Source organism: Chelonoidis abingdonii, chromosome 22 (genome assembly GCF_003597395.2).
Source record: "Chelonoidis abingdonii isolate Lonesome George chromosome 22, CheloAbing_2.0, whole genome shotgun sequence".
Taxonomy (NCBI): domain Eukaryota; kingdom Metazoa; phylum Chordata; order Testudines; family Testudinidae; genus Chelonoidis; species Chelonoidis abingdonii.
In genome coordinates, this window is record NC_133790.1 from 25,347,499 (window position 1) to 25,361,010 (window position 13,512).

Sequence of the window (13,512 nt, forward strand, 5' to 3'; positions counted from 1 at the left end):
GCAGTGGAAGGGTGGCAATTTCAGGCACAGAGTCCAATCCTGCACCTTTGAAACCAGTGGGGAGTTTTTATGGGAGCAGGAACATGCCTATAATGACAGAATGTAAACTACCCACAATGTTAAAGAAGGCCTCTTTTTCCACCTAAAAAAGCCCAGAGGAGCAGAGCAGAAATTTAAATAGCAGCTGGGTTCCTAATTTCCACAGGAGGGGGGCTTGGCTGCCACCCCACAATCTGAAAGCTCTCCATTAAAAAAAACCCCCAACAAATATCATTTGGTTCAATATAAAATGAATTAAAGTAAATTAAACTGCAGGAGCCATGTGGCCTGCGAAGGCCTCTATTGTTGTACATCTATAAATGGCAGCTTTTCATTTTCACTGCTAAGGAACGACAGCTTGGTGGGTGTGGAATTAGAAGTAAATAAATAGAAAAGATACACTTATTGAAGATTGCAGTTTAGGAAATCCCAGGTGCATGTGAGACTCCCCCATCCCCTCCCCATGTGGCTATTAAACAATCTTTGTTGCTCTTTCAGTGAATGGAATAAAGGGGAAAAAACAAAAAAAGAAAGAACGATGCAAAAACGCGTGAGGTAAGAGAGAAAGGAACCAGGCTTCCATCCTAGGAATCTTGATTGCTGGAGCCTTTTAAACAACGGATGGGGGCAAATTTTCTTCATAGCTTCTTGAAACAGCACTGCAACAAAAGGGGTTTCCTGGTCCTGTTTTGTATTACCCATTTTCCCCAGGAGAATCATGGAAACCAGAAGTTCCATTTCAAGGGGGAAAAATAAACACAAGGGGAAAAAATCCAGTAGTTCAATTGTTTTAAAGCACTTTAATGAAATAACAGTATTAATAAATACTTATCACTCTTTTTAAAGATCTGGACCTAAATACTCCCAAATTTCCAGGGCATTTAATATGGCCCATTGTGATTTGGGCCCTGGTCCTGAACAGATTCATGCATGCACCTAAGTCTGTGCCCTTGTGAGTAGTCCCAATGGCAGGTATTCAGCACCTCTGAAAGTCAGGGCCGAGCTACCTCAAGTTGGCCACTCAGGACAGAAGCCCCTTTTGAAAACTTGTAAGTGACTTATCAAAGGATAAAAAGTGTCAGAGATGACATGAGAACTCAGGAATTCCCGGGTCTCTGGCCTGGATCAGACTACTACTCCATACCGCTTATCAAACCTCTCATAAAAACCTCTCTTCCCAGTCTCTCTCCCAACCCAAGGATTTTCTACATGCCCAAGAGAAAGAGAAGAATGAGCGCACTGGGGAAAGCGCATAATGTTCAGAAAAGCCTGGGAACTTTGATGAAGGGTGGGAAAATATTGAGGAGTGGCCAGAAGAGCCAGAATAGTTTTCGACTCAGAAAGATGGGACTAATCTGAAAGTGACTGGTCTGAAGTCAAACTGAGAAAGATAAAAGGCTTTGAATTAGACCCCAGTTAGCAATTTTCACTACAACCATTGCTGAACACCAGAAAGGCACTGCCAGCAAACGCAGGAGAAAATCCCTCTTCTCCCCACCACCTTCTCCATGGTGTTGAACTATATCATCTCTTTCACTGGTGGCATGAGGTTCTCCATTCCTGGTCCTGGTCCTGGCAGCTGGAAACCACTGCTTTGATCAGGAAAAAGAATCCAATAGCACCAGCATTAATCTCATGGCAGCTGAAATAAGCATCCATCTCTCCACTGTGATTTTAAGTGGACATTCCTCTGGTAGCTTTCACCTTGAAGGATCCCAAAGCATTTTGCTACATTAGCCACATATAGATAAGATTCACATCCCCCACCATTAGGCTGTAGCCATCAATGAAATGGAATGCAGCAGCTGTTTAAATTGCAAACACCAATGCCATAATAATAATTTTGGGCAGACAGTGAAGAATACTATATCCAGCTGACTTTGCAAGAGGAGCTGTCAGACTTTAAATACCTCGAATGGATTTTGGCCAAACCACAAAGAGTATGTCTATACTGCAAACGGGAGCGTGCCTCCCAGCCTGGGGAGACAGACACTTTCTAGGTTCAATTCAGCTAGCATGCTAAAAATAGCCGCATCGACACTGTGGCACAGGCTAGCCAATCAAGCTTGGACCCTGGGGATTGGACGGGCTTGTGTTCAGGCAGGTAGCCCGGGCTGCAACATCCATTTTTAGCATGCTAGACACACTAGCTTTGCTTGAGCTATCTACCCTATGCTTCCAGCTGCAGCACAGACATCCCCTAAGGTGCCATAGGATCTTCAATACTCTTAAGTGGACGAGAGCTTGGGTTCTCCTCTACCAATGGGACTTCCAGCATCTCATTGCCCCCTAAAACTACGCTGGGGCATCAGCTCAGCAAAAAGCGCTCGACACCATCACTAACAGCACTTCCTGTAGTGAGCTGCTTTTTTCTTAGAGGTCTCCCCTTCGAGTCCAATCCTGCTTAGTTTTTAAGATCAGAACAGATCACAGCCCCAAATGGCTTGATGGATGTAGAGAGAACTCTGTGTGTGTGTGTGTGTAAACCCATGATTAAGTGATAGCAACAGAGCCTCAGATGTCAAGGGACAGAGAAACCATCAACAACATCTCAAGACAAAAAGAGACTCAAAAAAAATTGGAGAAATATCACTGTGCAGAAAAAGGTATTAAAAATGAAGCATCTGTGCTGCAAGCCATTATAGGCCCTTGACAGATGTGATCTTACCAGCCTCCCACTGTAGCTGCAAATAAAGACCCAGTCTCTTTCTTCTCCCCCGACAAGGATTAATGAGTACTTGGGATAGCTCTCAGACAAGCAAGCAAAGGCTGTGAACCTTTTCCAGTGCAGCAATTTATCTTGGGATGACTATTCACATCACTTTTTTTGCAAGCTAGATTATGCTCTGACCCAGCACATTAATCTCCCAAAATAAAATAACAATAATAGAAAAAAAAAACTGGACAATCGCCAGAGATAAATTAATAACCATCTCAAGTACCCCTGGTGCGCAGGAACAAACAGCTCAACTCCCCTGCCACCCATGTTATTTGTAAGCATAACTATTCCTGCTTTAAAAATTCCCTTTAAGTGCTTTGTCTGAGACTTTCAATAAGAGATGAGGATAGTAATATCTTGCATTTCTATTGTGTGTTTCATTCCAACCAAAATTTAACTGATCCACAAGCTCTACTTACCACATCCACCACTGATGATGGGTTGAGGGTGGGGGGAAGGAAACATGACAGCTCTAAGCGTGAACAGGCACTTTACACAACTGTTTAGGACAGGAAGTGAAAAACATCATACACCGAGACCTGATCTACACACAGTTTCAGTATCAACAGAACAGTTTCAGTCAGGGATGCAATTTTCTGCTGAAATAGTTAAATAGGTACTGCTCCTACTTTGGGTGCAAAGGTGTGGATATAGCTTTTCCCCCTTCCCTTACAAAAATAAGCTATATCCATACAAGGCACCTTCACACCCATATAACTGCATCCACACAGGAGGAAGGTGTTCTACTGCTTCAACCTGCGTGCAGACAAACTTCTAGGGTGATATAAAGTCATTATTTAAGCTGGAACGTTCCCAGGACACCTGGGTTAACACATCTATTCTTGTAAAACAATAAAATAAAAATAAAATAAAAAGGTCTGCAGTGAACACAAGAGCTCAGAACCAGAGTTTCACATCTCATCCAAGAATCACAGCAGCATAATGTACCCTGAACATGCTGTTGGTTTGGATAAGTACTGACTCAGAAGGAAGAATGCCAGCATCTCTGAAGATCAACCCCTTGGGGGTGTCTCAGCTTCAGTGTCTAAAATTAGAAAGCACTTTTTTTAAACAAACATTCACCTGCCATAAGAACTCAGATGCAACAGCACTGAGATCCTGCATGCACATCAGGAAACCAAATCCATAAAATGAAATGGATTCTAAACATGAAGTGACCCTGGCTTGTTTAGTTTCATTGTACACAGTGAATGATGCTAGAATTCAGGTTAAAAAAACAAATGGTGAGGGAAGGAAGAGAGATTGTACCAATTAATAAGTACACATATCAGAAAAGTTGCTACCAGCTCTACAGTCGGTCAAAAAAATTACCCAGGAAAATTGGTGCAAAAATTTTACCAAAACTTTCTATGATTTTTTCTTCCCTAACATCACATTTTCATCAAAATGTTGATATTTGAAAAATTTTGACCATTTCTACTAAATACATAGTAAATCAGATTTCTAAAATTCCATTTAAATAATCTAAGGTGCTAACAGTTACACAGATAAGGATGCTTGTCTTCCACAAAGCATGCAATTTTTATCACTTTAGTCCACTGTTTTTCCAGGGGAAGGAGGGAGGCAGGGAGGCGGGCGGTTTGTTCACAAAAGGCTAGATAGTGCAAACTGCCCACAGCCTGTAGCAAAGGGCAGCGCTTCATTCTCATCCATTGTTGCTGGCTACAACCCCACCTCCCCCCTTTTCTTTTTGGGGCAATCTGTAGTTCTGGAAGCGAGGGAGCTAGCAGCCCCTACCCTACCTTGTACATGGGAGTGAAAATCTGTCTGGTCCTTACACAAATCATGCAAGAGTTTGGGGAAATGGAGACTCCCTTTCCTTTGCACACCCAGCCAAGAACCAAGCAGAATCTGTATCTAACCTCAGAGGCATAGTTTCATTGGGTGGCTCCCATCAGACATGGACCAGGAAGAAAGCTGAGCCCTTTACCTTTGACTTGACAGCCAGAATGATTTTAGGCAGGGCAACGACCAGGCATTTCAAAGAGATGGTGAGATACTTCAGTACGAAGTCCGTGATCCCCACAGTCCACATCAGGTCAAAGAAATCCAGGCTCTCCAGGTTGGGTTTCAGAAATATCAGGCTGAAAAGCAGGACAGCAAGACCCAAACATTAACAAATGGCCCACGATCTGCCCTTCATCAAAGCTCCAGTACAAAGAATGGGCCCAGGGACTCCACCAAACATGAGCACATGTTCTTAAGATCAAGTGTAACAGGAGCAAGGTCAGCAGATTAGTCCCTTCCAGCCTTTGACCCATGCCTGCTCTTATCCAGCCCCACTGAGGTCAATGGCTTCAGACTTGCCCATTTTCAGTAAAGGGAATACAGTCATCCACAAAGCCTACGGTGGAAGTTAACCCCTGCACTCCATGCTGATAAAAGAAACTTCCCTCCAGGGGGGTGTTCCCAATATCAGCAGCTCTGGTGCCCATATGTCCCCCCTCAATCCTATTCCTGAAGGGAAAGCCACCTACATCTCTCCATCTTTACCACTGGGGAATGATCTGAAACATGCACACCACTGCAGTTCAGAGCTGCACTGTGGGTAGTTGCCACTTCTCAGTAGGAACAGCACAGACCAATTCAAGAGCACCAAGTGCGTAGACCAGCCTTGAAACCCCACAAAAGCACATTCTGGCAAAGGCAGAACTGCTACCGGGGCAGCATTCTCCACAGCACTAATCTAGCTGGGAATGCAGGGCAGGCATGCGACAAGGGCAGCACCGCATAAGGCACAGCAGAATGCTCAGGGCCATTCAGCATGGGGTAACCGCACTGAGACAAAACAAAAAGTTGGCTCACAAACTTTCGAGGCCGACTAAGAGCTGGGCTCTGTGAATCAGCATCGCCTATTGAAGTGCACGTATTCCAAACCTATAGAAAGGGGAATCCAAGCTCGGTCATGGATTCCAGCAAACACAAATTAGTGGGAGGTGGAGAGCAGTGACCCAGCAGGGCTCAGCACGCAGATCCTGCAGCTGTAAAGGATCCATGGGCAGCGGAAACCAGCATGGTTCTGCTGCAGAGAGACAGAAGGCTGGATTCCGGGGTGTCTTGCAAGGCATACATGCCCCACGTGAGGCATTCAGCACAGCAGCTCTCACTGAATAGGAAGGAGCAGGGCATGGGTGAGGTAGGGTCAGAGTATCCGCTGCAGCACACATGCTCTGATTAACCCCCGCACCTGCATTGGGGACACATTAGGGAACGTGCAAGTCTACTTCAGCCATGGGCTAGAACAGCCTTCAGAGAGCAGCAGAAAGATGCCTCTCTTTTTCCTCCTCCCACCATCCCCAGTCCAGCAACTCGGGCTGGACACTGAGTTGAATATTTGCTCCCTAGGCAGGACGAGCCTAGCGTACCAGTACTTCAGGAAACCACTGCATGGGGTACCAATTAAATCAGGTCCTTCTTCAGCAGTCACAAGGGGCTTCTTGTCACTATTACTGTCCAGCAAGCTCTCTTGTGTGAAAAGCAAAAACTTAACAAAAAGAAAATCCCGAAACAAAAAGCCTGAGCATGAAATTAAAATACTCACAACTCTGGCACAGCGCAACAGGTAAAATTAAACCCTAAAAACAGAAACAAAATCAGAGACTTAAATATTATTGTGGGCTATGAAAATAAATACACAAAAACAACAGCAAAATCAGGAAATGAAAAATAACTGAAAGGAACAAAAAGTGAATGGCGATTTCTAACCTCTCAAGCCTGTGCAAGACTCTGGGCCCCACTGCTGCCAGGGTCTCTGCACAGACAGAGCTCTCCATCCACACGGAGCACTGCATGGGGGATCAGGCCTTGGTGTGGAACTCTCTGTCAGCCTTTGCAATATATTTAACCCTTTCGCCTCAACTCACCACTCCCCAAACACAGGGGCACAATGTTCCTGTTTTGCTGGAATCCTTTGAACTAACCTGCCCCTCTCCCAGCCCAACTCTGCTGTTCTTTTCCAAATCGGCCTGGCCTCATCAGCTCCCCCACACCCCCATCTCACCTTCCAGCTCCCCCACATCCCCATCATCCTCATCAGCTCCCCCACACCCCCATCTCACCCCCCTGCTCCTCAGAGTCTCCCAGCAGCCTCCTTCCTGCCTTCTGTTTCCCGGCTGCCCACTATGGCAGCCTTTCCAGCACATTCTCCCAACTTGTTCCTCCTGTTCCACTCTGACCCAATCCTTCCCTCCAGAGCCTCTGAACTGCAACTCTCCCTCATAGTCCCGTCACTCGTCTGCTTCCACTCTGATTCACACTACAGCAGCCCCTCCACTCCAAACACCCAGGCAGAATCCCAGATGAGAGTCACATTTTTTTTAAATAAAATAATTCAGAGTGTTGGGGTCAAATGAAACTCATTTTTCTCCAAGTAACAGTTAAAGACACAGGTATTTCTAATAACTGCTAATGGTAAATTTGGTTTAATAATGTAAATTCAGTTGGGTGCCATGGTTCTGAGCATACAATCGTTCTACCATTTAATATGTATTTTTCCAGGGAAGAGCTGGTTCTATTACTACTGCCTTATCCCAATTAAAAATGGAAAGGCTCTACCTGTGATCTCATCTCAGCTATTATTGCTCATCTGATGCAAGACTGTTCAATATAATTCATATTCCAATGATTTCTTGAATATGTACAGTTCCAAACCTCAATCAGTGGGACTCCCACAACTTCCCTTGGGAAACTTCCACAGGGGAACAGATCTCATTGTCAGACCAATTTTCCTAACGTTTGGCCTAAATTTGCCTTTGCATCATTTCACCCCATCTATCCTGGTTACACTTGCTTAACCTAACTCCAATAGCTTCATGGCATTTAATTCTTCCTTTACCATTGTAATAAGAGATTGACCCCAACCAAAACCCTGGATGTTTACAACCCTCAGCTTCAGAAAAGTTGAGCTCCATAACTAAATTTGGAGACTGGCCCCTATTTGCACCAGATCCAAACACCCCCAAATGCTGGGAACATTTGGCTCTGGATCCAAATCTAAACGTTACTACTCAAGTCCATCTTTAGTAACAGAATAAAAGCCTGATACACAGCAATGGCAAGAAGCCATTGTGGAAAGGGAAAATGAAGGTCAGTATTCTCATCTGGTTCCAGCACACTGGCTGTCTATATCTCAATTACACCATAATAGAAAATCCAGCTTCCATGGGCAACAAGTAACTCGTATGCTTTTCCTCCATTTACTGTAGCAGAGATGGCTACAGAGATTCCATGGAACTACACTTGCATCTCACAAAAGTGTGAGAGAAGGTGGGCAACCTCTTTTCCACCCTGGCAATTACTACCTGTTTCCACCAGGTAGGATTTACCACATGCCCACCTGTTATATAGCTGCTGGGAGCTGAAAGTGTAAAGCAAGTATAAGGTATTTCCCAGGAGGAAGGCCAGGATCCAGAAGACAATCAGCACCGACCTCTTCTCCTGAGCACAAACAAGAGGCAGACAAGACAGATTCAAAAGTCTAAAGGGAACATGCATATTGTGCACCAAGCCTTTAACTGCTGAAAAATGTGAGACCAACCCAGGGGACAGACACACACTTCTAAGCATTCAGTAATTAGTTATTTACATGGGAGTGAGACATAAAAATAGGCAGCAAGGTACAGACGTAGATAAACAGGACCAGAATCTGCTCTCATTTACTTTGTCAAGCAGAGCTACTCCACTGAAATCAAGAGAATTACACTGGCAGAAAGGGAGAGTCAGACCCACATAACCCAGTTTTCAAAGGTGGGTACCTCAACAGGACATCCAAATCCTGCATGCTTACACTCAGCTTGATAAGTAGGAGCAGATAGGCTGTACCATAGGTTTGAGCTTCAATAGGCAGGAGCTAGATGACCTTATCAGGAGACACATTTGATAACTGAACCTATCACATCTAAACATGTAGCTTTAACAAAAAAATCAAAAAAACCACCTAGACTCTTTTAGATCCTCATCATATCTAGAACATACTGCATAGAGCATGAATGGACAGTGTTTGGATGCAGGAAGGTTTCAGGGCATGTGATTTATAATCAAGAAACAACTGAACAAATGAAAGAACCAACAGTAACTTAAATTCTACATTTGTGAAGATGGGAATGAATGGCACGATATTAGATCCTAAACCTTCAGGTCTGAAGGTTACTTCTTCTAAGCCTTGGACCAGCATAATTTTGAGAAGGAAATTCCACATTTGGGAGGGAAAATGAGAAAGAACTTTTTGGGCACGTTTATTTAGTAAAAATGCAGCTCTTTGAAGCTGTTGAGAGGAATGCTAGACTGAGTCTTCAAGCAACTGGATTAATGGACAGGGTAAGGTTGGGCAGCCAAATGTGCAAGACAGAGATAATTAACACCAAGTTGTGCAATTTATCCCATCGGCCTGCATTTTGTCACATTTATTTCATTACCATGTGTGTATAATTATATATTTATGCCACTTACATATCATCTATATGATAATGCAGCCCCAACCCGGAACTGCAATGCTGTTGAGATATCCCAATGAGACTATAAACCATGATACCTGAAGAAGCCAACTGGTTTATTTAAGATGTAACCAGAACATCAAGCATATTAATAAGTAATACTTCTATAGCGTCTTTCATCTGAAAATCTCCAAGCTCTCTGTAAGCGTTAATGAATTAAGCCTCACCACACCCTGCCGAAAGGGGCATTATCACTTCCATTTTTACATATAGGGAAACTGGGGCACAGAGCTTGAAGTTGCACTGCAAGTCAGTGGCAGGGCCAAGAATAGAAACCAGTTCTGATTTTTTATTCTCTAACCACTATACCAGGCTTCCTGCAAGACATGAAGGCTCTGTGGGGCACGGGGGGAACAGAGTATTCATATATGCAAAGAAATCTGTGCACATTCATTGTTTCATCCACATAGTGCAAGACAAGATCTGTCATCAGCATTATTTAGCATATTAAGAGCAATGTCTCAGAACATCATAGAGCAAGATACTGGACTCACCTTCAAAGAGACCTGTTCTCGGAGAGTTGAGTTAGCATATGCAAATGTGCTGGCCATACCAATGCACACAGCAATCCCTGCAAGGAAAGACACCCGTCAAACGGTTGTTGAGCCAGGCAGGGAGTATTCACATTGTTAAATTATTTCATAGTCAACATTTTAGGTTTAAAAACAAACAAGCCCAACACCTGTAATTGCTGGATATAGTGGGGGATGCTAACACACTGACCGCTAAGCTCTGGAGAGCGGGGTTAGAATCACAAGCCAAATTAATGTGAATGCATCATGGCGATTTCCAGTGCATATATGCACAGAAGCACAAGCTGCCACACAGTTTGATACAATACTGAAGAAATGGCAGCCTCTGTTCATGAGAGACCCAGGAACACAAAAGCAAAAGTACTGCAGGGTATAGCTGACTTGCACGAACAGAGCTAGGAAAGGAGGGAAGACTGGAATACCAGCTGGTTCTGCAGATCAAGACTGAGGTGCGCTGGCCAAGCTGCGCGTTGTGACCTAGGACTGAGGGGTGCTGCAGGCAAGGATTGATGTGCGGGGCGGGGGGGAGCAGCCTGCACATTATGGCTTCCTCTAGCTAGCAATATCAGTGTCCATAAAGACAAATATTCACCAGACAGTTACATACTCCATCTACAAATGAACATTTAAAAGGGGATGCCCAATTCCCATTCAAATTAAAGGAAATTGGGTGCCTGAATCCTTCAAGCAGCCTTGAAAAATCTCAGTTGTAAAGTTTAACTGGTCATCCCATCTCCCAACTACCATCCTTCCAGCCAAGCACAATTCGAATCCCTTCCAAGACTTTCAGCGCCACACAAGAGCTGACCAGCAGAGGCTGCTATAAGCATTCTCATCCCACCTCTGCCCCGGAGAGCTGAGTGAGGATTCTTCACTGTGTTCTCAGCCCCTGGTGGAGAGGGGCAGGGAGAGAGACCAAGGCAAAGAACAGAACAAAAATCTGCCACATGGCAGGACAGGACATCAAACATGGGCCTCACTCAACTGTAACAGCTAGTAATGAAATTAAAGGAGAAGAAAAGGCAGGATGCCTAAAGATAGGTAGCTTCACCCCTGCCCACCTAGATCCCCTTTGGCCACTGAATTTGCTACCTCTAAGAATTCTTACAGAGATGAACACAGTGGACACTGCGGCAGGACCCAGCTGCTGAACCAACCTTGGAACCAAATGAAGATGGTGAGTTGGCTGCTTACCAAGCTTATGCTGGAAACAAACTTTAGCCAGGAGTATCAGGATGAAGGGAAGCCCCTTCTGGAGCCAGCAAATCACAGCCTTCAGCTCCGAGAGGGCAGGCGCAGGAGTCCCAGGCTGGTCCTCAGCATTATCTTCTGCGTGTCCGTGGCGGTCTCCACTAGCCACGTGCAGCAGAGAGGATCCCCGATGGTGACCATGGTGATAGTGATGGGGCTGCTGCCGGTGGTGGAATGGAGCTCCTTCTGTTCGGCTGGCCCCTTCTTCCCTTGGGGCTGGCATCTGAATGAACACATCCCCGCCTCCTGCTGAGGAACCCAGGACTAAACCTGACTGGAATGGGGTAGTTGGGATGGTACCAGATGGGATGCCTGCCAGCCCTGAGAAAAGCTGCTGGGGTGAGGGAGTTTCAGCCTTCAAACCTTCGAAAACTCCACCTTCATCCACGCTGGTCTCAGAACTGACTGTCTGACTCCGGCTTCTGCAATGGAGAGAAAGAGCCCCACAGTGGGAACCATCAAACAACCGGCTGTGCACTGGGAAAGGCATCCTCCTGATTCTCCAGAACACCACGGCTGGCTTTGATTCACCTTGGCATGGCTGGAGTCATTAGGCAGTTCAATTGTGCTGGTCAAATAGTGTTGCTTTCCCCCACCCCCCAAATGGGTCATAAAGTTCCTGAGCTCCTCGCTGGGTTTTTAAATCAGAGTTGGAGTGTTCCCAAAAACAGCCCAGTTACAGGCCAATTTAAAACTCTACATCATCTCTAAAATGGTTTTGACAGTAAACACGTGGTGTATGCAAAACACCGTGTGCAGTGGTGTACATTTGTTATCGGTATGAATCTGGGATGGCCACACTACCCAGGAGTGAAGTAACTGTGTCATCCCAAATAAATGACCTAACAGCTCCAGTTGCCAGGCTCTTCCCACTTTAGTTAAGGTGGCCAACTGCCATCCTGGCGCTGTGTGGAGGGAAAGCCAAATGATAACAACATGGGGTAAATCAGCCAGAAGGAGCTACTTCCCTGTCACATGACCTAATAGGGTATTTAAGGGACGAGAATGCCCTCCTGCATTTGTTTTGGTGTTATATATGAATTTTGTGTTTCACTGATAAATTGTGCCCTGAGGCAAGGGTCTGAAGCAGACTTGGGCACAGCATCCGTGCCTTCCTGTGCTCGGGAGACAGCCCACCAGCCTATAGAGAGTTTCCAAGAAGAGGCTCAGGAATCTCGTTATTTCTTCCCAATGCCACATGCCTAGGGAAAATATGCTCTGTTTGTCTGTACTCAGTGGCATGGCTCTACAGTGAATGTATGGAACGTATGACCCCATGTGGCAGTGGGAACAGAGGGGACAATTCCCAAAGCAAGTCGCTAGTCAAGAAAATGCCCAGTGCAAAGTAAACACTTATTAACACAGAGAGAGAGAGAAAAAAAAGAGTAACTACAAAGATCAGCAATAGGTCGAACCCACAAATAGACACTCGGTGCAGCACTACAGTCTCTCCGGATCCTAATCCCTGGAAGCCTCCAACTTTAGAAACTGTGATCACGAGCTGAGATTACACAGGTACATACACAGTGCCCGCACCTTCCCGTAGCCGGTCTCCCCCCCGGAGCCCATAACCCTCCCTAGACCTCTTACTCAGCACAGCTTTGAATTTCATCTTGCTCTGGAACCAGCTCCAACTCCCTCTTGGGCACTTCCCCACTAAGCAAGCTCCAAACAAGGCTTTTCATAGTCACACCCCACTCCCAGAGTCTCTGTGCAGGCACCCGCAAGGAATCAAAGCAACCAGATACTGTACCATTTTCTGTGGTTCAGAATTAACCAGATACATACTGGATGACACACAGAATGCCCCGAATCAGGGTTGGACACAGAAGCTACACCAGTAGCAATTCTGTATTTATCTCCAAAAACATAAACATAGACAATATAACATACCCAGGGCAGGTCCATATGCCAATCAAATACACTGATGTTATCTGGAACAATGCTGTTAGGATACATGACTATTCCTCCACCAGGAAAGAGGTTAACTAGCTACATAAGCGATACTCTGAAGGTGAACATTATGGGTGAAATCTTGGCTCTGTTGAAGTCAATAGGAGCTTTGCCATGGACTTCAATAAGGCCAGGATTTCACCATTTTTTTTTTTTTAAATAATCCTTGCCCATGTTAGTGATAATACTTTATTGTATTAAAAATGAAAGAGTTTTTAGAATCCATTTTACTTTACTTACTTTTTGCATTTGATAATGGTACAAATCCTGAATTTGTACAGCACCTTTCAACCTTATCAATCCCAAAGTGCTTTACACATTTTTTACTGACTGGGGACAAGCATGTCAGAAGGTCCATGCAACATCCAATGAACCACTCAGCTAACAAAACCTCTGTTCCAGTGCTCAGCCCACACACCAGACTACATGCCAGGTAGCATCATGGAAGTGTGAGGTGACAAAACTAGAGGTTGGCCAAGAACATAAAAATAATTTAAACAGAAAT

The 13,512-nt window shown here is 44.9% G+C and overlaps 1 protein-coding gene across 4 annotated transcripts in view; it reads right to left on the reverse strand.

Moving 5' to 3' along the window:
- The window catches only part of RNFT2 (ring finger protein, transmembrane 2), a 39,268-nt gene that overhangs the window by 17,818 nt on the left and 7,938 nt on the right, over positions 1-13,512 (reverse strand). For all 4 annotated transcript variants that reach the window (XM_032800019.2, XM_032800020.2, XM_032800017.2 and 1 more), the window contains 4 exons: positions 10,998-11,476; positions 9,765-9,841; positions 8,115-8,215; positions 4,710-4,863 (listed from right to left, as the gene is read on the reverse strand). In XM_032800019.2, coding sequence (XP_032655910.1) covers positions 4,710-4,863; positions 8,115-8,215; positions 9,765-9,841; positions 10,998-11,476 — 811 coding nt within the window. The remainder of the gene's footprint in view (positions 1-4,709; positions 4,864-8,114; positions 8,216-9,764; positions 9,842-10,997; positions 11,477-13,512) is intronic.